Source organism: Nerophis lumbriciformis, linkage group LG29 (genome assembly GCF_033978685.3).
Source record: "Nerophis lumbriciformis linkage group LG29, RoL_Nlum_v2.1, whole genome shotgun sequence".
NCBI lineage: Eukaryota > Metazoa > Chordata > Actinopteri > Syngnathiformes > Syngnathidae > Nerophis > Nerophis lumbriciformis.
In genome coordinates this window covers 1,357,501-1,382,622 of record NC_084576.2, presented here as the reverse complement: position 1 = coordinate 1,382,622, position 25,122 = coordinate 1,357,501, and the positions used below count along the sequence as shown (strand labels likewise).

Below are 25,122 nucleotides of genomic sequence, written 5' to 3'. Positions count from 1 at the left end.
CATATTTTTCATTTTCATACTTTTCAGTTGGCCAACATTTCTAAAAATCCCTTTTTTGTATTAGCCTTAAGTAATATTCTAATTTTGTGACACACGGAATTTTGGATTTTCATTTGTTGCCACTTCAAATCATCAAAATTAAATGAAATAAACATTTGAATGCATCAGTCTGTGTGCAATGAATAAATATAATGTACAAGTTACACCTTTTGAATGCAATTACTGAAATAAATCAAGTTTTTCAAAATATTCTAATTTACTGGCTTTTACCTGTATACCTTGATGTTGCAGAAAAAAGACCATATATTTTTTTAACCGATTTCCGAACTCTAAATTTGTGAATTTTGGCGAATTGAACGCCTTTCTACTATTCGCTCTCGGAGCGATGACGTCACAACGTGACGTCACAACGGGAAGCAATCCGCCATTTTCTCAAACACATTACAAACACCGAGTCAAATCAGCTCTGTTATTTTCCGTTTTTTCGACTGTTTTCCGTACCTTGGAGACATCATGCCTCGTCGGTGTGTTGTCGGAGGGTGTAACAACACGAACAGGGACGGATTCAAGTTGCACCAGTGGCCCAAAGATGCGAAAGTGGCAAGAAATTGGACGTTTGTTCCGCACACTTTACCGACGAAAGCTATGCTACGACAGAGATGGCAAGAATGTGTGGATATCCTGCGACACTCAAAGCAGATGCATTTCCAACGAATAAGTCAAATAAATCTGCCGCCAGACCCCCAGGAAAAGAGAGCGGATGAGGGTATGTCTACAGAATATATTAATTGATGAAAACTGGGCTGTCTGCACTCTCAAAGTGCATGTTGTTGCCAAATGTATTTCATATGCTGTAAACCTAGTTCATAGTTGTTAGTTTCCTTTAATGCCAAACAAACACATACCAATCGTTGGTTAGAAGGCGATCGCCGAATTCGTCCTCGCTTTCTCCCGTGTCGCTGGCTGTCGTGTCGTTTTCGTCGGTTTCGCTTGCATACGGTTCAAACCGATATGGCTCAATAGCTTCAGTTTCTTCTTCAATTTCGTTTTCGCTAGCTGCCTCCACACTACAACCATCCGTTTCAATACATGCGTAATCTGTTGAATCGCTTAAGCCGCTGAAATCCGAGCTAATGTCGCTATAGCTTGCTGTTCTTTCCGCCATGTTTGTTTGTGTCGGCATCACTATGTGACGTCACAGGAAAATGGACGGGTGTATATAACGATGGTTAAAATCAGGCACTTTGAAGCTTTTTTTAGGGATATTGCGTGATGGGTACAATTTTGAAAAAAACTTCGAAAAATAAAATAAGCCACTGGGAACTGATTTTTAATGGTTTTAACCCTTCTGAAATTGTGATAATGTTCCCCTTTAAAGCTGAGTGCCAAGCAGGGAGGTAATGGGTCTTCGGATCTCTAGATACAATTGTTTTTAACAAAATTAAGTGGCTAACGGACTATAACTAAACAAAAGCAAAAACTACTATAAGATCCCATTGAAATCATTTGGGTTTAGCCCTCAAAGCCTTTCTGTATCTAGAGACTTACTCCCTGACTATGTAAATAATAACAAAAATGACTTTTCTTACCAATTGGTACCCGTTTTGGTGTATTTCGGATCTGCATAAGTCCCGAACATCTAAAATTAAGAGGCACTGTGGAGGTATTTATAAAACAATGTTGCCGTCCTTCTTACTTCCTCCAATGTAGTCGTTTGGAATTTGCCCAATTTGTGACGTTTTTCCCCCAGTGCGACGTCAACAAGTTAACTATATTTGGTAGAGATTTACCCAAAGAGCTTTGCGTGAGTCCGCTATTGTAGTCCAGGGGTGTGCAAACTACGGCTAGCAGGCCAAATGCGACCTGCCGACGACAGCAATATGGCCTGAGAAATGTTATGAGTTTAATAAGGAATTTTACCAGAGATTACATAGATTTTGCTAGACAGACAATTTACTATTATACTAAAATCTAGTGGTCAACGTGATCAATGACCTTTAGTTATACTCTGAATAAGAGTTAGCGTAGCATTAACTTATATGACCCAATGCAAACAAGCTTCCCTAGTCATGGTGCAAATAAAACAAATTTAAAAAATCCAACCAACACAAAATGTCAACAGACATGGTCACACATAACACAACCTGCTTACTGAACTTTGTGGATATTATAAAAAATGTCCATGCACTATAAACAATTCAAAATTACATCCTTTCAATTCCATTACAAAGCATGATGGGAAAATGCAAAACACTCTCCACACTTATCCATGTTCGGCGCATTTTAGCTGCTTGATATTTCAGATTGATTACAAAACATTAGGGAGGTTGTCACGCAAGTAAACAAGGTAGAAGCCGAACTTTCACTTACTCTTAATATCCAATTGTATGAATTATTTATGTATCCATTATTCTTATATTAATAAATACATATAGATGTTTATATGTCTGTATATACAAATAAATATATATATACTGTATATATATATATATATATATATATATATATATATATATAACAATTTTTAGCCCGTCAAAAGGTTTGGACACCCCAATAAGTTCAGTTTTTTTCTATCCTCATGCCGTGGGGCAGACTGGCTCATACTTGCACATGCATCCTCTGATGTTTCCATTTCTAGTACAAAGTAGTGTATAGTTCGAACTTATATCTGTCGGTAGACTCGCTATGAAAGCACTAAAAACTACAACATGCATGACGGGGAGAATACGCTGTCAAAGAAGAAGCACGGAAATAAGACCGCCCACAAAACGGCGCATCCTGAAAAGATGCTCAGAAAATAGCTAGAAATTGGTCTGTAAAACATAATCTATGCAACATTTTGACTAAAGAACCACCATTACATGTTATGTAGACCCAAAGGAAGTGTTTTAAATGTAGAAAAAAATCATAACATGACCCCTTTAACTATCGTTTCTATACTGATACCATACAAGGTATCGATAGTATCGACATCTGAATTGATCACCCCTAATTTACATTGAAGCTTTGGTGGTTACTGTAGCTTCTTGTGCCGTCCTGTTCGGTGTGTAGTAGGGATGTTACGATAAACGGTATAGTGATAAACCACAGTAAAATTCCTGACGGTTAGTAATACCGTTTCAATTTTTAATTACCGAAAAAACGTAATTTATTAATGCATTTAGGTAACACTGCTTAATTCCTGGATACAGAGTCAGGTCAGCGCTGGCACATGCACACATGCGTCACTCAGCTTAAAGAAACATGGCGAGACACAACTATCCGGACTTTGCTACGGAGATTTCCCCTCAGAGTAAACAGAGCCGAGCGCTTGGTTTAACGTCATTTCCCCTCGTTTCATTTCCGTGGAGTCTCGTCGTGCGTCTAAGAGTGCACTGCTGTTGTTAGATGGCGACATCAATACTAGATATAATGTTTTGTCATCTCATCGAATTGGCTGTAAAGATTGCGTATTCGATGTGGGAGGCATCGCTCCTTTTTTGGGCGGGGGCAAATTGCTGCACTGAACCACTAGGAGGCGTTGTTCGAGAAGAACAAAGCTTGTTTATTAGACTTTATCTTCATTAACCAAACTGCTTTGTGTTTTATATTGATAGCAAAAAGTAAACACCATGTTTTATTTTACATTACTTGTGTAATGTAAAATAATACTTTTTTTTTCATTTCAAAGTTATTACTTTAACAAACAGTCATGTGACACATCATTTTGTTAATGTTTTATTGTGTATAGTTAATTCCTGTACAACATATTTCTGCTTAAACTCTTAATGGATCGGTTCCAATACAGCATCTACCTGGACATACATTAGTACATGCAAATGTACATAACTTAAAGAATACCTCTCTTCATCAAAATGTAAAAACAGAGATAAAGGCATCATGTAATGAGAAAAAGATGACACGTTGATACTAATGTTATTGAACAAAAAAACAAATATTTGCCTTTAAATATATGGATATTGTTTATATATAGCCTTTTTATTAGACATTATAAATGACATGATGGTGTCGTGTTCACACCCCAACAATGTTTTACCTAACAATGAATAATCATGATTTCAATATTGATAAAAATAATCTTAATTATTATTTTGGCCATAATCGTGCAGCCCTATGTGTAAGACTAGATCTCATACATAAACACTATTTTTATTTATATAGACAAAAAGTGCAGTTTCGTCTTCATCAGGTGCCATCCCTCAAAATTCTTACACATTTTTTTCTTCTCTTATGTCCATAAAGTGCTATCTTGCACAATTTTCACATTTAGTTATTTTTTTCTGCCATATTACTTTGTTTAAAATGCTTGTGTTGCTTTCATATGCACATTCAATTTCTACTTGAGGTCCATAAAACAGTGTTTTTTTTATCTACAATAATGTTTCTTCTACAAAAGGAAATCATTTTGAATGTGTTTGGGTTTCTCAATAAAGTTGTATTTTTTTGAAATTTTTTAGCACATTTAAAAATACCGCGATGGTAGTGATAACCGTGATAATTTTGGTAACAATAACCGTGATAAGAAATTTTCATACCGTGAAAACTCTAATGTGGGGCATGCTTTGCTATTCCTTTTCCTCAAGTCCTCCAGTGATAATGTAACATGGAAGAAACTTTATTTTCTGCCATGGTGGTAGGGATTACCACTATCTTCGAAGCGGTTTTGAGACGACACCCTCGTTACAGCTTGCTATCAATGTTGAGCCGGTGTTCAGAATCAGAATCAGAATCAGAATCAGCTTTATTGTCATTACGCAAGGTAACGAGATTGAGGCCATTCCATACAGTGCGATGTGTGCATGCTAGAAAAACAATGTGCAAATATATAAAAATATAAAAAATGTAGAAGTGCAATGAATATGGTGTGAAATGAATATATACATGAAAAAAACAAAAAAAAAACAAAAACAGGGTGGTTGGTGGAATGGGTTATTGCACCAAAGAGAAGGCAGTTATGAGGGACAATGGGGCAGTCCGTTCAGGATGGTTATGGCCCTGGGGAAGAAGCTGTTCTTTAGCCTGTTTGTTTTGGTTTTAATGCACCTGTAGCGCTTCCCAGAGGGCAGCAGGTGGAACAGGTCAGAGCCAGGGTGGGTGCTGTCCTTGATGATGGCACTGGCTCTGTTGAGGCAGCGGGAGGTGTAGATGTCCGTCAGAGAGGGGAGAGGGCGGCCGATGATCTTCTGAGCCGTCTTGACCACTCTTTGCAGCCTCTCCCTGTCTGCTGCAGTGCAGCTGCCGTACCATACCGTAATACAGTAGGTCAGCAGGCTCTCGATGGACGAGCGGTAGAAGGTCAGCAGCAGGTCAGGCTTCAGGTTGTACTTCCCGAGGACTCTAAGGAAGTGTAGCCGCTGCTGAGCCTTCTTGATGATTGATGTGGTGTTGACTGTCCAGGAGAAGTCATTAGAGATGTGGACTCCAAGGTACCTGAAGGTGTGGACCCTCTCTACACGCTCGCCGTTGATGTAGAGGGGGGCAGGGTCGGTGCTGCTCCTCCTGAAGTCGACGATGATCTCTCTGGTCTTGCTGGTGTTGAGAGCGAGGTTGTTCTCCGAAGACCAGGCCGTCAGCTTCAGGACCTCCTCTCTGTAGGCAGCCTCGTCATCCCTGGAGATGAGCCCGACCACTGTGGTATCGTCGGCAAACTTGACGGTAAGGTTGTCACTGTGGGCCGGACTGCAGTCATGGGTGTAAAGGCAGTAGAGGAGGGGGCTCAGCACACAGCCCTGTGGGGAGCCGATGCTCAGCGTGCGGGAGGATGAGAGGTGCGGGCCAAGTCTCACATTCTGGGGTCGGTCCGTTAGGAAGTCCCTTATCCAGGCATTTGTGAGAGGGGGGAGGCCAAGAGTGTCCAGTTTATTGCAGAGTCTGTCCGGGATTATTGTATTGAAGGCAGAGCTATAGTCCACAGAGAGCATCCGGACGTAGCTCTGCTGCTGCTCCAGGTGGTTCAGAGCAGAGTGGAGAGCAACAGCGATGGCGTCCTCTGTGGACCTGTTCGCCCGGTATGCGAACTGGTGGGGGTCGAAGTCTGGAGGGATATGGTCCTTGATGTGCTGGAGAACAAGTCGCTCGAAGCACTTCATGATTACCGGAGTGAGGGCCACTGGTCGGTTCCTGGGGGACACCGTCATAAGAAATGTACCACTGGTGTACAATACAAACAAATGCAATGTCTAATGTGAACGGACCCACATGGTGTCATGACATCACACATTGTTTACGGAAGTAATCATGGCTTTAATTCTAGTAGCTCTCCGTCCTGACGCATTTGTGGTAATTTTAAGGATTTTGTGCGTCCAAAGACAACATTTTCTGAACCAAATGATTGCGCGTAGCAGATTAGGAAGAAAGAAGGCAAGCATTTTGCTTTGATGATCTGCTTTTTTTTTGTCATAAAAAAATACAATCATGTGTGCTTACGGACTGTATCCCTTGCAGACTGTATTGATCTATATTGATATATAATGTAGGAACCATAAATATTAATAACGGAAAGAAACAACCCTTTTGTGCGAATGAGTGTAAATGGGGGAGAGAGGTTTTTTGGGTTGGTGCACTAATTGTAAGTGTATCTTGTGTTTTTTATGTTGATTTAATTTTAAAAATAAATAAAAATATATATTTTTTTTATTTTTAGTTTTAGTTTTTTTTTTTTTCTTGTGCGGCCCGGTACCAATCGATCCACGGACCGGTACCGGGCCATGGCCTGGTGGTTGGGGACAACTGCTCTACAGCAGTCATTTTCAACCACTTTGTGTGCCGTGATATATTGCCTGGTGTGCCGTGGGAAATTATGCAACTTCACCTAATTGGTCCAAAGAATATTTTTTGAAAATCAATAGTCATAATAATGTGCCGTTGTCTAGCGCCTGTGCTGTGTAGAGCCATGTAATACTCCATATCAATAGGTGGCAGCAGGTAGTTCGTTGCTTTGTAGAAGTCGGAACGCGTCGAGGATGGTTTGTCGTGATCCCAATAGGCAGAGCACAGCGGGAGACAGCGTGCAGGTAAAAAGGTATGTAACGCTTAAACCAAAAATCAACAAAAGGCAAGTCCCGCTAGGAAAAGGCACTGAAGCATAGGGATGGCTATGTAAAACAAAAGTAAAACTGAACTGGCTACAAAGTCAACAAAAACAGAATGCTGGACGACAGCAAAAACTTACAGCGTGTGGAGCAAATACGGCGTCCACAAAGCACATCCCGTACATGACATGACAATCAACAATGTCCCCACAAAGAAGGATAGCGTACGCACAACTTAAATAGTCTTGATTGAGAAAACAAAGCAGGGGCAGGCAATAGTGCTCAAAGGAAGGCGTGAAGCTGCTACAGGAGAAAACCAACAAAACAGGAAAGGTCACCAAAATAACTAAAGCAATACACACAGGGAACAACAACAAACTCAAAATAAGGCACGACAACCTGGTGGAGTTTAATTTTTTAACCTTTTCTGCTGGTGGTGTGCCTCCGTATTTTTTTTATGAAAAAAATGTGCCTTGGCTCAAAAAAGGTTGAAAAACACTGCTCTACAGGATCGGGACATCTCTATTTAAAACTCAAAGCTACATACAAAATGTGTATATACTGGTTTATATACTGAGTCTTTATCTACTGCTGGCATCATGTTGTCTAATTATACTTACTTTCTAGTTGGCCTAATTATAGTAATTAAAGGTAATAAACCAGGTGGTGTTGTTAACAGCTTTTTGTTTCCATAATTGCCTTTTCTGGTTCCAGCCCAGTTTGACCTCCCAGAAATGCTTGGCTTTAACCTTTTGTGACCTCGACCTTTGAGGTGATAAGGGCATGTCGTGTTTCAAGGCGCACTCATGCGTGGTTGATGGTTTGTTTGACGAGTCTAAGTGCTCTGATCCATACTTGGTACCACCTTGGTACTGAGGTGGGCCTCTGCAGTGCAGTATTTTACAACACCGGGTACACCCTCAACTATTGTTTGATACACAATACAATTGAATGTACTACAAAAAACTGTAGTATTTTTATGACATAATGCGTGTGGGTGTAATGATCGGTGCGGCAGTTTTTTATTTACATTTTTTTATTAATGCACACATGTTAAAAATGCAGTTTCAATGTCAATGATGTGGACTTGTTAGAAAAATTGTTATTTCAACTATTTGCCCTAAAACACGCATTGAGGTTATAAAGTGTGTTTTATCCCATTAATAGATCATTTGAACAAACTAATCGATAGATTACTGGATTATTAAAATAGTCGAATCGTAGAATCGTTATTGTTGTTGATGTTTCACATTGATGTCTTTAAGTGACCAACTGTCGAGGTCAGCGTTGACAGCAACAGACATGTAAATGTGTTAGCATATTCGCTGTTGCTAATGACGCTAGCTTGATTACATTATGATAGCTTGTACAAATATGCATGAAAACACTTCTACAGACATCACACATAGGACAATTTAGTAAGTATGAATTGTTTAAGTTATATTGTAAAACTTACAAATGCTGCTTGGAGTGATGAAAACGCTATGAACAGTTATACTTCCGGTTCGAAGAATGAAACTGGGAATACATTTGCGAACTTGTCCAAAAGATGGCGCCATAGCACAAACAATAGAACACATTTTCAGTGTCTGTCAGTGAAATAAGAAAACTTTTTCCATCAGCAAAGAAAAATCCATAAATTAACCGCAGCGTTTTATAAGCTTGGGAAAAAAAATCAGCGGATTATAGGGCTGAAAATACGGGAAGTCTACGTAAGACTCAGTGAGTAGCAGAGGTGGGACCAAGTCATTGTTTTGCAAGTCACAAGTAAGTCTCAAGTCTTTGCCCTCAAGTCCGAGTCAAGTCCCGAGTCAAGACAGGCAAGCCCCGAGTCAAGTCCAAAGTCAAGACTGGAAAGTCTCAAGTCAAGTCCTAAGTCCTGCATTTTGAGTTTCGAGTCCTTTCAAGTCCTTTTAACCACAGACTAATATATTAACACAGATTGTGTATGCTTTTCAAACGCTGTATTTATTTATTAAAACAAGTGCATTTTAAATTGCAGGAAAGAAAATTGTGCTGACATTGCACTTTATAATAGCACTATTAACCAGTCATTTTAAACATTAACTCATTCCTTTACAGAACAAACACATTGAAAAATAAAGTGCAAATGTACTTATTTGTACAAAAGTGTTAACATTGAAAAAACATGACATATACGTGAACATAAAAAAAAAGTTGTACTTTTTATATGTCAGGGCCCTATGCTGCATTGCATTTGCAAAAGACCAAATTAGCCAAGAGTCTGTCAGTCATTTGTGCACGATGGGGGCGTAGTATGATGCCACCATGGCTGAAAACTCGCTCCACTGGAGCACTGGAGGCAGGCACTGCCAAGACTCTCATGGCCACTCGGAACAGTGAAGGAAGAGTCTTCATGTTCAATGCCCAGAACAAAAGGGGGGAGAGAGTTGTTTTGGGTTGGTGCACTACTTGTAAGTGTATCTTGTGTTTTTTATGTTGATTTAATTAAAAAAATATATATTTCTTGTGCGGCCCGATACCAATCGATCCACGGACCAGTACCGGGCCGTGGCCCGGTGGTTGGGGACCACTGAGGTAAACAACCAACAGTATGTCAGAAAGCTAGCTAAAATGGTACACATATTCATAATATAGTATACATTTTAACTGACCTTTATTTTACTATTTTTGTCTTTTTTTAGGTGGCTAAAATACGCGGTGCTGCTGACCGCCGTCTAACGTTACGTGTGATATATTGACTAACGTAACCCTGCTTAAAAAAAATCACTGAACAAAAAGTATGAATAAGGTAGTGAACTGCAACAGATTCCCGTGTTTGCAATAACGTTATAACGTTAGCAGTGAGTTTACAGCCTCACTGATTGAACTACACAGCAAATAAAAGTCACGTTACTTAGCCAATAAACGTTATCTTACATTCAAAACTTACCGTTCTTTGTGCAACTTCAAATGCCGGACGAAGTTGGAAGTTGTTGCCTCTCCATCAGTAATTTTGGAACCGCATGTGTTGCATACTGCAAACCGTTTTGTGTTGACCACCTCGTAATTTTTATACCCAAACAAAATTATTTTAGGTATCATTTTTTGTTCACTGGCGTGTGGTTTGGACATGTCTTCTTCGTTGGTTGTCCTGCAATTTGATTGGATGAATGCTGTGTGATGAAAACAAAGTAGATCTAATTTGATTGGCTGTTGTACTGAGAGCACACCAGCTGACACACGCAACGCTGATAGACAAGTACACAATGAAAAATACGGAGCGCTCCCGAATAACTTTTTCATCTTTGGGTTTTGGGGAAAGTAGCAAGTCATGTCAAGTCATGTCAATTCAAAAGGCTCAAGTCCAAGTGAAGTCACAAGTCATTGATGTTAAAGTCTAAGTCGAGTTGCAAGTCTTTTTACATTTTGTCAAGTCGAGTCTAAAGTCATCAAATTCATGACTCGAGTCTGACTCGAGTCCAAGTCATGTGACTCGAGTCCACACCTCTGGTGAGTAGGGGTAATGCTCAATCTTCCAGTTTCGGTTTGGATGTTGTTTTTGGAAGCTGGATTCTGCTTCGGAGTGGTGACGTTGTTACATAACAATCACTAGCTTTACCAGTGATGTCAATGTACTCAGTGGCCTTGTGATTAGAGTCTCCACCCTGAGACTGGAAGGTTGTGAGTAGGGATGATGTTCAAAATCGGTTTTCCCGGTTGTTCGATAAGAAAAGAACCGATTCCATGGACTCGAATCCCTTTTTGAGAACCGGTTCCCGTTATCGAGGCCACTATAGTAAAGAAAAAGAGTTGGTTCTTTATTCGAATCCCTGGGAACAAATCCCTTCCCCCGTACAGGAAATGCCCTGTGGGCCCTGCAATGTTATGTCCATTTGATTGCAGACTCTTACTGACACCTTGTGGCGATATGAAAATACTACGCTTCATTAGTTTGGGCACTTCCGGGTTGAGACAATTGAGAAGTAGACAAGTTGTGTTAGCTCTTACAAACCTTGGAAAAGATAAGTTTGTAAGTAAACTGTTTAACTTGTTTATGTAACTCAATATTAAGGTGGAAAGTGGTTAAGTTTGATACTAAGATGTTTATTGAAAAACGATTTTTGTGCACTGTTTCAATGGATGTTTTGAGGACTTAAAATGGCTGCCAGTCTTATATTTCCACCATCGAAATAGTTTCAACACTCAGAAGTATTTGTTTGATGATAGTACTGTATATGTGTGTAAAGCTAATATTTACATATTGTATATTACATTTCAGTATGTTGATTGAATCACATAGCTTATACATTTGTCATTGTGTGTATTTCAGTTTAAAAAAAAAAAAAATAACAGTCCAGTGCAAGACAAAAGTAAAGATCGGAAAAGACAAAGCAAGATCAACAACAATAAAGAGCCTAAATGGATTAATCTGCTTTGGATCTTTATTAGACGTCTTGGATTGTTTGTTAGCTGTCTGCCAAGCTGTATAACTTCAACACGTATAGTGAGGGCAGAACAGGCAATATGCAATTATTGCCAGGCTTCGCTCTCATGTAAGGGGGGAAGAATTGTTGATTGATGACTGTGGTGTTCTTAGTGTCATAGTGTGTGTAGTTAGTATGTTCCAATAGCAGCAGAAGTGCACTTTTTGGAAAGCTGTATTATTTTCAGTTTTGTGCCCAAGGGACTGATTTTATTTAACACTATATTATTATTTATACACCAATAGTGATCACAGAGACAGGTTGTTTTTGTGTTACTGTATATATTTTTGGGTAACAACAATGTTTTTTTGTTTTGTTTTTTTTAAGGGGGGTAACAGTCAATATTTATTTATTTATTTTATTTTATTTTTTTCTTATAAAATAAAAGTGAGCTTTTGTTAAACCAAATATTGTGGGGTTTTTTCCATATACAACAACCTATCTGGATTCGATAAGAGAATCGATAAGGAATCGGTCCGATAAGAGGATTCGATAATGGGCTCGAACTCGATAATTTCTTATCAAACATCATCCCTAGTTGTGAGTTCAAACCCCGGCCGAGTCATACCAACGACTATAAAAATGGAAACCATTACCTCCCTGCTTGGCACTCAGCATCAAGGGTTGGAATTGGGAGTTAAATCACCAAAAGATTCCCAGAGCGTGGCCACTGCTGCTGCTCACTGCTCCCCTCACCTCCTAGGGGGTGAACATGGGGATTGTTCAAATGCAAAGGATAATTTCACCACACCTAGTGTGTGTGTGTCTATTGTTGGGACTTATGGACTAAGTACATCATATCAAAAGTAGGGCTGGGCGATATTGCCTTTTTTTAATATCGCGATATTTTAAGGCCATATCGCGATACACGATATATATCTCGATATTTTGCCTTAGCCTTGAATGAACACTTGATGCATATCATCACAGCAGTATGATGATTCTATCTGTCTACATTAAAACATTCTTCTTCATACTGCATTAATATATGCTACTTTTAAACTTTCATGCAGAGAAGGAAATTACAACTAAAAAAAATCACTATTTTTTTCATACGGTGTTGATGTGGAAATGTTTGCCTCTGCATTTTGATGGTGTGGACGTGTGGCACCAAACGGAGGTATTGACGTGTGGAGTAAGCCCTCTTCCTTGTCTAGCGGGTGACTTTTCAAATAAACGGGAGACATTAGAGCAGGTTCGGTAGCCACCGCTTCTTTAATGTCAACACACCTCCTTCCACAACCACACACACCCTACGTCACAGCCCTACGGCAACTCCTCCTCCTTACCTAACACACGCCGGTAACTTGGGTCACTCTGAACTGTTTGTTACAGCAGTAATGCTACTTTTTATAGCAACACGTTTGCCCCACACGTGACAAATTACGGTTGTCTGTTCGACATATTCCCACTTGAAGCCAAACCACCGCCAGACGATGGACCCCCTGCTGTTTTTCTTGGGAATTAATTATTCCTCCATTTCATAATCGATATCACGATATAGTAATTTTCTATATCGCGCAGAGACAAACCCGCGATATATCGCGTATATCGATATATCGCCCAGCCCTAATCAAAAGTAATTCTTAGTTTTTATTCTAATTAGGGTCCAATAAGCCCAAAAAGCAAAGAGAGTAAACAAACAGCTTGGGCCTTAAGAGGTTAATGTGGAGGAGTGGAAGAGGATTCCCGTTACAAGTTGGTGAATTCCAAGCCCAAAAAGATGAAGGCAGTGTTGCATAACAATAGTGAGGTTCACTGTGATGTGTATGTACCAGAGGTGGGACCAAGTCATTGTTTTGCAAGTCACAAGTAAGTCTCAAGTCTTTGCCCTCAAGTCCGAGTCAAGTCCCGAGTCAAGACAGGCAAGCCCCGAGTCAAGTCCAAAGTCAAGACTGGAAAGTCTCAAGTCAAGTCCTAAGTCCTGCATTTTGAGTTTCGAGTCCTTTCAAGTCCTTTTAACCACAGACTAATATATTAACACAGATTGTGTATGCTTTTCAAACGCTGTATTTATTTATTAAAACAAGTGCATTTGAAATTGCAGGAAAGAAAATTGTGCTGACATTGCACTTTATAATAGCACTATTAACCAGTCATTTTAAACATTAACTCATTCCTTTACAGAACAAACACATTGAAAAATAAAGTGCAAATGTACTTATTTGTACAAAAGTGTTAACATTGAAAAAACATGACATATACGTGAACATAACAAAAAAGTTGTACTTTTTATATGTCAGGGCCCTATGCTGCATTGCATTTGCAAAAGACCAAATTAGCCAAGAGTCTGTCAGTCATTTGTGCACGATGGGGGCGTAGTATTTATTTTACCTTTATTTTACTATTTTTGTCTTTTTTTAGGTGGCTAAAATACGCGGTGCTGCTGACCGCCGTCTAACGTTACGTGTGATATATTGACTAACGTAACCCTGCTTAAAAAAAATCACTGAACAAAAAGTATGAATAAGGTAGTGAACTGCAACAGATTCCCGTGTTTGCAATAACGTTATAACGTTAGCAGTGAGTTTACAGCCTCACTGATTTAACTACACAGCAAATAAAAGTCACGTTACTCAGCCAATAAACGTTATCTTACATTCAAAACTTACCGTTCTTTGTGCAACTTCAAATGCCGGACGAAGTTGGAAGTTGTTGCCTCTCCATCAGTCATTTTGGAACCGCATGTGTTGCATACTGCAAACCGTTTTGTGTTGACCACCTCGTAATTTTTATACCCAAACGAAATTATTTTAGGTATCATTTTTTGTTCACTGGCGTGTGGTTTGGACATGTCTTCTTCGTTGGTTGTCCTGCAATTTGATTGGATGAATGCTGTGTGATGAAAACAAAGTAGATCTAATTTGATTGGCTGTTGTACTGAGACCACACCAGCTGACACACGCAACGCTGATAGACAAGTACACAATGAAAAATACGGAGCGCTCCCGAATAACTTTTTCATCTTTGGGTTTTGGGGAAAGTAGCAAGTCATGTCAAGTCATGTCAATTCAAAAGGCTCAAGTCCAAGTGAAGTCACAAGTCATTGATGTTAAAGTCTAAGTCGAGTTGCAAGTCTTTTTACATTTTGTCAAATCGAGTCTAAAGTCATCAAATTCATGACTCGAGTCTGACTCGAGTCCAAGTCATGTGACTCGAGTCCACACCTCTGGTATGTACTTCTGTTGGCTCATATTTATAGCAGTGTGTTGACTCATTTTCAGTGCGTGGTCAATCACAACTGCTAAACAAGCTGTACACGGACTACTCTAAAGTATATCCAAGTTTAATTTGCCTGGTTTTGTCCCTTCCCGCTTCCTGAAATGTGAGGCGTGTACTCACTTTTGTGAGATACTGTAGCACGGGCAAAAGCTGCAGTTAAACGATGCCATTAAACAGTTAACAGCCCTACAAAGGATTAATGCATTAGCCGGTGTATCCATGCCGGCTGATGATTTATGTTTCCTGACATTCGAAATGTTAAACTATGTGTGGCTGCGAGCCCTTCTCCTTTAACGATCCTCAATTAGTGGCCCTCCATTGTTTTTTTTCCCCCTATCGCTTGCATTACCGGAGCAGCATTTACGTGCTGTAATGATAGTGAAGAGGAGACGAGAGAAGTCCCGCTGGTGTACGGTACGCAAACATCCACCTCTGGAGGTTTGAAGCACACATTTAACCGCTATGATGACCACGGACTCTATTGTTCCCCATGGGGCCAGAAAGTCGCTCAACCCCCACAGCGCTCGCGATTGAGGTGAAGTTGTCTGAGGTCACGTTCACTGCAGGGCATGTTGGAATCTCTTTGATTTGTAATTATTACCAAAAGTATTTTAGGTTTTGATCAGCCAAGCCTTTCAGAATTGATGTAAAGGCCCAATTATAGAAACCAAAATACAGACTGACTAGTTGGCTCACATCTTAGAATTCACTTTTTATTTTGTCAAAGGTATTTTGGCTCGGGGTCTTTCTGTATAAAGTTTGCATGTACTCTTTGTGACTGCGTGGGTTCCCTCCGGGTACTCCGGCTTCCTCCCACCTCCAAAAACATGCACCTGGGGATAGGTTGATTGGCAACACTAAATGGTCCCTAGTGTGTGAATGTTGTCTGTCTATCTGTGTTGGCCCTGCGATGAGGTGGCGACTTGTCCAGGGTGTACCCCGTAGCTGAGATAGGCGACCCCGAAAGGGACAAGCGGTAGAAAATGGATAGATGGATGGAGCGATAAGGCATACAGACGCTCTTGCAGAGCGAGAAAAAAATAACACATACAATAGTGCCTCATTGGTTCTGTGACAAAGCTCTTAACTCAAAACACTTGTATCTCAAATCGTCTCCCATTGAAATTGATTGAAATCTATTTATTTTGTGCCCCCCTAGAACATCGCAATTTTAACATGTAAAATGCATTTAAAAAGAAAAACAAACGTTTAGGTAAGACATAGTGTATAACAACAATACAATAGAGTGTAGTACTAAAAACTACAGTAGTAGTAATCTAATAATATTGTAGATCATTTACCTTGGAGAGTAAACTTCTACGGAATCTCATTTTCTCTGCTCCTTTGACACACACACCATTAGCAGCTTTTCCATATTTTCATGGATAAATGTCCGCCGTTAAGATATTATTTTAACATTCTTGGCTGGCGTTAGACTCATTCAGCTTTGATAGGGCGCAGACTAATGCTAAAGCTCAAATTGCTTTGCGCTGTCATGTTTTTGATGATTTATTTCTTCAATTCAATCTGTCAGGGACTGCTGTCGGTCTTGAGATCTGCAGAGATGGCAGGCGTAGCGCAGGAAAACATGACTTTAATGTCAAAAAAACAAATAGTGCAACTGGTTAAGTGCACAGCCAACAGGAACCAGGATAACAGGTTACAGGAAACACGCAACAGGATGCAATCATCGAGCCCTGACTGGAAGGCGAGGCAGGCATAAATAGTAGCCTGATTGGCAATTGCAACCAGGTGTGCCAGGCTGCCAATCAGGGGCCGGTGAGAGAAACGAGTGCTCAGGGAGACATTCAGGAAATGGAACCAAAATAAGAGCGCTGAAAGGAAATCAACCCAAACAGAGGAAAACCCAAAAATAACCAAATTGTCAGTAACAAGCCTGACACGATCATCCTCTTCTTTTTCTCCTCAGCACTGCCCTTCACACTCACTTTATTCCTTCCAATGCTTGGAAAAACCAAGTTATAACTATCTTTAGCTATAAGCTAATGCTAGCAAGTAAGACCAGATGATTTGGGGCGGATCTTACCGGGTTCACTGTGACATTAGCTACGCCAACTAATGGCGGGGATGCTTTTTACACACATTTTGCTTGCAACTTGAAGCATGACAATTTGTCGAGAGACAGCTCTTATCTCAAAACACTCTTAAGTTGAGGTATCACACTACAGTGTCCTCTATAGTGGACATAACAAATGACAAAAATTTGACCGGGTTGTCAGGGGTTTGAACAAACCTCCTTTAGTAGAATTAATAGACTTCTTTCACCAGTTATCAACATGCTCAAGCAAAGGTCTTATATCACCTTGAAGGTTTCCACTCCAAGTGTTTATGCTGGCATGCATTTAAGGCAGATTGTTCATGCTGGCAGGCAAATAAAAAAGGCCTTCAGGCAGCTACAAATCTCAAACACATGAGCTTATAAAGCGGTGATTAGGAGAGTTGGTGATTTAACCCCTGGCTGCAGTCAGGAGGCGCTAATGTGCTTGGACCACAGCCAGGCACCCACGGTGGCAGAAACACGTCTCTGTCCTGCTTTCTTGTCTCGAAGGTCATTTTAGGTCCAAAGCGTCTACAAAATCCAAAACCAGTGAAGTTGGCACGTTGTGTAAATGGTAAAGAAAAACAGTTTATATACAAACCCCGTTTCCATACGAGTTGGGGAATTGTGTTAGATGTAAATATAAACGGAATACAATGATTTGCAAATCATTTTCAACACATATTCAGTTGAATATGCTACAAAGACAACATATTTGATGTTCAAACTGACAAAAAATTAATACATTTGCAAATAATCATTAACTTTAGAATTTGATGCCAGCAACATGTGACAAAGAAGTTGGGAAAGGTGGCAATAAATACTGATAAAGTTGAGGAATGCTCATCAAACACTTATTTGGAACATCCCACAGGTGTGCAGGCTAATTGGGAACAGGTGGGTGCCATGATTGGGTATAAAAGCAGCTTCCACACAAACAAGGGTGGGGTGAGGGTCACCACTATGTGAGCAAATGCTTGAGCAAATTGTTCAAGAACAACATTTCTCTACCAGCTATTGCAAGGAATTTAGGGATTTCACCATCTACGGCCCGTAATATCATCTAAAGGTTCCGAGAATCTGGACAAATCACTGCACGTAGGCGGCAAGCCCGTGACTTTCTATCCTTCAGGCGGTACTGCATCAAAAAGCGACATCCATCCATCCATCCATCCATCCTCTTCCGCTTATCCGAGGTCGGGTCGCGGGGGCAGCAGCCTAAGCAGGGAAGCCCAGACTTCCCTCTCCCCAGCCACTTCGTCCAGCTCCTCCCGGGGGATCCCGAGGCGTTCCCAGGCCAGCCGGGAGACATAGTCTTCCCAACGTGTCCTGGGTCTTCCCCGTGGCCTCCTACCGGTCGGACGTGCCCTAAACACCTCCCGAGGGAGGCGATCGGGTGGCATCCTGACCAGATGCCCGAACCACCTCATCTGGCTCCTCTCGATGCGGAGGAGCAGCGGCTTTACTTTGAGCTCCCCCCGGATGACAGAGCTTCTCACCCTATCTCTAAGGGAGAGACCCACCACCCGGCGGAGGAAACTCATTTCGGCCGCTTGTACCCGTGATCTTGTCCTTTCGGTCATAACCCAAAGCTCATGACCATAGGTGAGGATGGGAACGTAGATCGACCGGTAAATCGAGAGCTTTGCCTTCCGGCTCAGCTCCTTCTTCACCACAACGGATCGATACAGCGTCCACATTACTGAAGACGCCGCACCGATCCGCCTGTCGATCTCACGATCCACTCTTCCCTCACTCTTGAACAAGACTCCGAGGTACTTGAACTCCTCCACTTGGGGCAGGGTCTCCTCCCCAACCCGAAAATGGCATTCCACCCTTTTCCGGGCGAGAACCATGGACTCGGACTTGGAGGTGCTGATTCTCATCCCAGTCGCTTCACACTCGGCTGCGAACCGATCCAGCGAGAGCTGAAGATCCTGGCCAGATGAAGCCATCAGGACCAAATCATCTGCAAAAAGCAGAGACCTAATCCTGCAGCCACCAAACCAGATCCCCTCAACGCCTTGACTGCGCCTAGAAATTCTGTCCATAAAAGTTATGAACAGAATCGGTGACAAAGGGCAGCCTTGGCGGAGTCCAACCCTGGAGAGGAGGCTACGCCGGATAGTCGAACCTCGGATTCAGGAGGAACAGTGTGGTTTTCGTCCTGGTCGTGGAACTGTGGACCAGCTCTATATTCTCGGCAGGGTCCTTGAGGGTGCATGGGAGTTTGCCCAACCAGTCTACATGTGTTTTGTGGACTTGGAGAAGGCATTCGACCGTGTCCCTCGGGAAGTCCTGTGGGGAGTGCTCAGAGAGTATGGGGTATCGGACTGTCTGATTTTGGCGGTCCGCTCCCTGTATGATCAGTGTCAGAGCTTGGTCCGCATTGCCGGCAGTAAGTCGGACACGTTTCCAGTGAGGGTTGGACTCCGCCAAGGCTGCCCTTTGTCACCGATTCTGTTCAAAAAGCGACATCAGTGTATAAAGGATATCACCACATGGGCTCAGGAACACTTCAGAAAACCACTGTCAGTAACTACAGTTGGTCGCTACATCTGTAAGTGCAAGTTAAAACTCTACTATGCAAAGCGAAAGCCATTTCTCAACAACACCCAGAAACGCCGCCGGCTTTGCTGGGCCCGAGCTCATCTAAGATGGACTGATACAAAGTGGAAAAGTGTATCGGGATACAAATATTGGAACTCTTGGCAATCACAGAGAATATTTGTAAGATCTGGTCCACAATATCTGTTGTTACTTTAATCGTCATGAATTGCTCATCTCTTCTCCACTGCTTCTGCCTCTACAGATGCGGAGGAGAGGACATCCAGGCGTTTCTCAGTGGGCGGTGTCTTCAACTTCACATCTCTCCTGCTCAGTAAAGAAGATGACACGTTGTACGTCGGCGCTCGAGAGGTTCTGTTTGCGCTCAACCTCTCGGACATCAGTGCGGCAAAACTGCAAAGAAACGTAAGAACGCAACGATGTCGTCATTTCTTTCTATCGGAGGTTTATATAAGGAAATATGAAATTGGACACTTTCTGCAGGGATTCATGAGAAATAATTCGAGTTGAGTGTAAATTTGATGTGCAGCGGTACCTCAGGATACCACTGTTGGTTCATTGCCCAAAACAGCACCATTTGTACATGTAACCTATTAAAAATAAAAATAAACGTTTGAATAAGGAATTTTGTATGACAAGCAATGCAATAGATTGTAGTAGAAATAACTACAGTAGTTTTCTGAAGTAATGTGACAGTAATGTACAGCATTTACAATGGACAGGGGACTTTTACTTTGTCTCATTTTAGCTGCTTCTCCATCAAACACACCATCAGCGGCTTTGCCAAATTTAAATGGATGAATGTGGACCGTTTAGATATTATTTTGACACCTCTGGCGTTGTCAACACATTTAACTTCAGTTTGGTGCAAACTTGCAGTGCTACGCTGAAACTGCTTTAGCTACAATGTCGGTCATGTTTTTGGTTATCCATTTCTTGAAAGGGGAACATTATCACCAGACCTATGTAAGCGTCAATATATACCTTGATTTTGCAGAAAAAAGACCATATATTTTTTTAACCGATTTTCGAACTCTAAATGGGTGAATTTTGGCGAATTAAACGCCTTTCTAATATTCGCTCTCGGAGCGATGACGTCACAACATGGCGTCACATCGGGAAGCAATCCGCCATTTTCTCAAACACCGAGTCAAATCAGCTCTGTTATTTTCCGTTTTTTCGACTGTTTTCCGTACCTTGGAGACATCATGCCTCGTCGGTGTGTTGTCGGAGGGTGTAACAACACCAACAGGGACGGATTCAAGTTGCACCAGTGGCCCAAAGATGCCAAAGTGGCGAGAAATTGGACGTTTGTTCCGCACACTTTACCCACGAAAGCTATGCTACGACAGAGATGGCAAGAATGTGCGGATATCCTGCGACACTCAAAGCAGATGCATTTCCAACTGGACTGGACAGATCAGCATTCAGGAAAAGAGAGCGGATGAGGGTATGTCTACAGAATATATTAATTAATGAAAATTGGGCTGTCTGCACTCTCAAAGTGCATGTTGTTGCCAAATGTATTTCATATGCTGTAAACCTAGTTCATAGTTGTTAGTTTCTTTTAATGCCAAACAAACACATACCAATCGTTGGTTAGAAGGCGATCGCCGAATTCGTCCTCGCTTTCTCCCGTGTCGCTGGCTGTCGTGTCGTTTTCGTCGATTTCGCTTGCATACGGTTCAAACCGATATGGCTCAATAGCTTCAGTTTCTTCTTCAATTTGGTTTTCGCTACCTGCCTCCACACTACAACCATCCGTTTCAATACATGCGTAATCTGTTGAATCGCTTAAGCCGCTGAAATCCGAGTCTGAATCCGAGCTAATGTCTCTATACCTGTTAAGGTTTGCAGAGGAGGTGACGGCAACAGACACTAGATGGCCGTAATGTTCAATGATTTATTATATATAGTAATATATATAATAATAAACACTAAATATATGAACTAAGGAAATGGAGTGTGGCAAAATCCAAGAGTGTGTATGGTGTACGACTATGTGTAGTATTTAACTGAGGTGTGCGTTACCAAGTGTTGAACGAGAGATGAGGAAGTCCAGGGGAAGAGGGGAATCCGTGTCCAAGCGGGAGGTCGAGATCCAAGGAGCAGTCCGAGAAGCAGGGGAACGACGACGAGAAATGACGAGACACACAGCAACGTCAAAACACGGGAACGGAGGTCTGCAGTAGGATGACACGACAATGAAACACGGAAGGGAAAACAGACAGAGAGAACAGTATTGCATCAAGCAGGATGATCGCTTACTATACGCCAACAGATGATTATATTCCGGCGCCGGCATGCCAAGATGTCCAGGCTTATGAAGGCAGCTCCTTCATTCCAGGCAGGTGTGATGATTGCCGGCAAGTGATTGCAGCTGGCGGCAGCTGCAGGGCGGAGACGCGCGCGGCGCGTCCCTAGATCTGCGCCACAGTCGTGGGCGTGTCCCGCGGTGCTTGCAGCGCGCAAGGATGAGGACGCATTCCAATGCGCCCTGGCCGTGACAATACCTTGCTGTTCTATGCGCCATGTTTGTTTGTATTGGCATCACTGTGTGACGTCACAGGAAAATGGACGGGTGAATATAACGATGGTTAAAATCAGGCACTTTGAAGCTTTTTTTTAGGGATATTGCGTGATGAGTACAATTTTGAAAAAAACTTTGAAAAATAAAATAAGCCACTGGGAACTGATTTTTAATGGTTTTAACCCTTCTGAAATTGTGATAATGTTCCCCTTTAATTTAATAAATATCATCCACTTCTTCTTTTTTCTGTTCTGTGCTCTGACTTTCTTTATTCCCCTGTTTAGGAAACAAAGTTATGTCGCTGTCCAGCAATAAGATAAAGCTTTTCACTGTGGTTATCATTATCCACATGTTTGCTCGCAACCTAAAACATAACAAGTAGCCAAGAGACAGCTCGTATCCTAAAAAAAAAAATCATAACGATTACATTTTTTGTCATACTCATATTTTTTGTTTTGGGTTTTTTTTCTAAATCTATATGACTTTAAGTGTTGTTATTGGTTGATTGATTAGCAGATTGATTTAAATTTAAATTTGATCTAAAATGATACAATTCAATTAATACAATACAGTCATCGCTGTTAATTGGTTACGGACACGACTGCGATAAGTATATTTTTGCAAAATAGGAATCATTGGTTGGTTGGTTGAAGTTTATTTACAATATGTATGCAAATCCAACATGACACATCACATATTTCACGTATTTTCTTTATTTTTCTTAACACTTCTGAAAAGTTTATAATTATTAATCATAAATTCAATATTTTCATAGAGCATAAACACTTGTCTACAACACTGTACGAGCCCTGGAGACATGAAATAGCAGCATTTAGTCACCTTTACACTCTTTTAATCCAATACAGTAAATGTTTCAGTAATGCACAGTTTGGTCTCCTCTAGTGGCTAATAATAATGTAATATTTATATTTTAAGTTGATTTTAAAATGCTTAATTTTGGACCAAAAAATTGTAGAATATGCTTTAAAAAATAGAAAAGATTATCAAATAAAATCCGCTATGTGGTAAAGTTAAAGTCAAAGTCCCAACGATAGTCGTGGTGAAATTATCCTCTGCATTTGACCCATCCCCATGTTCACAGTGAGCAGCAGCGGTGGCCGCGCTCGCCAATCATTTTTGGTGATTTAACCCCCAATTCCAACCCTTGATGCTGAGTGCCAAGCAGGGAGGCAATGGGTCCCATTTTGTATAGTCTTTGGCATGACTCGGCCGGGGTTTGAACTCACGACCTTGCAGTCTCAGTCTCTAACCACAAGGCCACTGAGCAAGCAAAAACAACAGTAATAAAACTACTACTCAGTGGCCTAGTGGTTAGAGTGTCCGCCCTGAGATCGGTAGGTTGTGAGTTCAAACCCCAGCCGAGTCATACCAAAGACTATAAAAATGGGACCCATTACCTACCTGCTTGGCACTCAGCATCAAGGGTTGGAATTGGGGGGTTAAATCACCAAAAATGATTCACTGATGCTGCTCACTGCTCCCCTCACCTCCCAGGGGGCGATCAAGGGGATGGGTTAAATGCAGAGGACAAATGTCACCACTCCTAGTGTGTGTGTGACAATCTTAAAAGCTGCATTATTTGAAGCGCGGTGTGTCAAGGTACGATTGTACAACCCAATGGATTTAGCAAAGATTAAAGTTCTCTTTATGGACAAACCTGTACATTTTGAATTTTATTGTCATGGAAAATGTCCAATTCCCTGTAATATTTCACCCCTTTATGATCTCTGAAGTACGCTCATTCAATCCTTTTTCTATCTCTCACCCTGCGCATGGTCTTATAATATCGTCTTAAAAGTCAAGAGTGGTGTCCCCGAGCCTCTTTAAATCACACTGGTGTTTTATTTCTGTCCCGTTTCCAGCTCACGTGGAAAACTCCAGAGAGGAAGCGAGGCGAGTGCAGTTTTAAAGGAAAAGACCTGCAAGTGAGTGGACTGCTGCTCTTCGTAAAAGTCAAACACTCGACATAATGTTTACACACGCCTTGGAAGTTTCCTGTCAACTTGTGACTTTCCATGTAAGCACAATATATGGAATATCGCGCAAAGGTTTGTTTACTTTAGCAATTCAATGTACAAGTTGAAACTAATACAGGTAAAAGCCAGTAAATTAGAATATTTTGAAAAACTTGATTTATTTCAGTAATTGCATTCAAAAGGTGTAACTTGTACATTATATTTATTCATTGCACACAGACTGATGCATTCAAATGTTTATTTCATTTAATTTTGATGATTTGAAGTGGCAACAAATGAAAATCCAAAATTCCGTGTGTCACAAAATTAGAATATTACTTAAGGCTAATACAAAAAAGGGATTTTTAGAAATGTTGGCCAACTGAAAAGTATGAAAATGAAAAATATGAGCATGTACAATACTCAATACTTGGTTGGAGCTCCTCAATTACTGCGTTAATGCGGCGTGGCATGGAGTCGATGAGTTTCTGGCACTGCTCAGGTGTTATGAGAGTCCAGGTTGCTCTGATAGTGGCCTTCAACTCTTCTGCGTTTTTGGGTCTGGCATTCTGCATCTTCCTTTTCACAAAACCCCACAGATTTTCTATGGGGCTAAGGTCAGGGGAGTTGGCGGGCCAATTTAGAACAGAAATACCATGGTCCGTAAACCAGGCACGGGTAGATTTTGCGCTGTGTGCAGGCGCCAAGTCCTGTTGGAACTTGAAATCTCCATCTCCATAGAGCAGGTCAGCAGCAGGAAGCATGAAGTGCTCTAAAACTTGCTGGTAGACGGCTGCGTTGACCCTGGATCTCAGGAAACAGAGTGGACCGACACCAGCAGATGACATGGCACCCCAAACCATCACCCAACCATGCAAATTTTGCATTTCCTTTGGAAATCGAGGTCCCAGAGTCTGGAGGAAGACAGGAGAGGCACAGGATCCACGTTGCCTGAAGTCTAGTGTAAAGTTTCCACCATCAGTGATGGTTTGGGGTGCCATGTCATCTGCTGGTGTCGGTCCACTCTGTTTCCTGAGATCCAGGGTCAACGCAGCCGTCTACCAGCAAGTTTTAGAGCACTTCATGCTTCCTGCTGCTGACCTGCTCTATGGAGATGGAGATTTCAAGTTCCAACAGGACTTGGCGCCTGCACACAGCGCAAAATCTACCCGTGCCTGGTTTACGGACGATGGTATTTCTGTTCTAAATTGGCCCGCCAACTCCCCTGACCTTAGCCCCATAGAAAATCTGTGGGGTATTGTGAAAAGGAAGATGCAGAATGCCAGAC

The 25,122-nt window shown here is 41.4% G+C and overlaps 1 protein-coding gene across 2 annotated transcripts in view; it reads left to right on the top strand.

Annotated features, from left to right (window-relative positions):
• The window catches only part of sema4ba (sema domain, immunoglobulin domain (Ig), transmembrane domain (TM) and short cytoplasmic domain, (semaphorin) 4Ba), a 226,821-nt gene that overhangs the window by 154,992 nt on the left and 46,707 nt on the right, over window positions 1-25,122 (top strand). For both annotated transcript variants that reach the window (XM_061925239.1, XM_061925237.1), the window contains exons 3-4: window positions 19,573-19,733; window positions 23,742-23,804. In XM_061925239.1, the coding sequence (XP_061781223.1) occupies window positions 19,573-19,733; window positions 23,742-23,804 (224 nt within the window). The remainder of the gene's footprint in view (window positions 1-19,572; window positions 19,734-23,741; window positions 23,805-25,122) is intronic.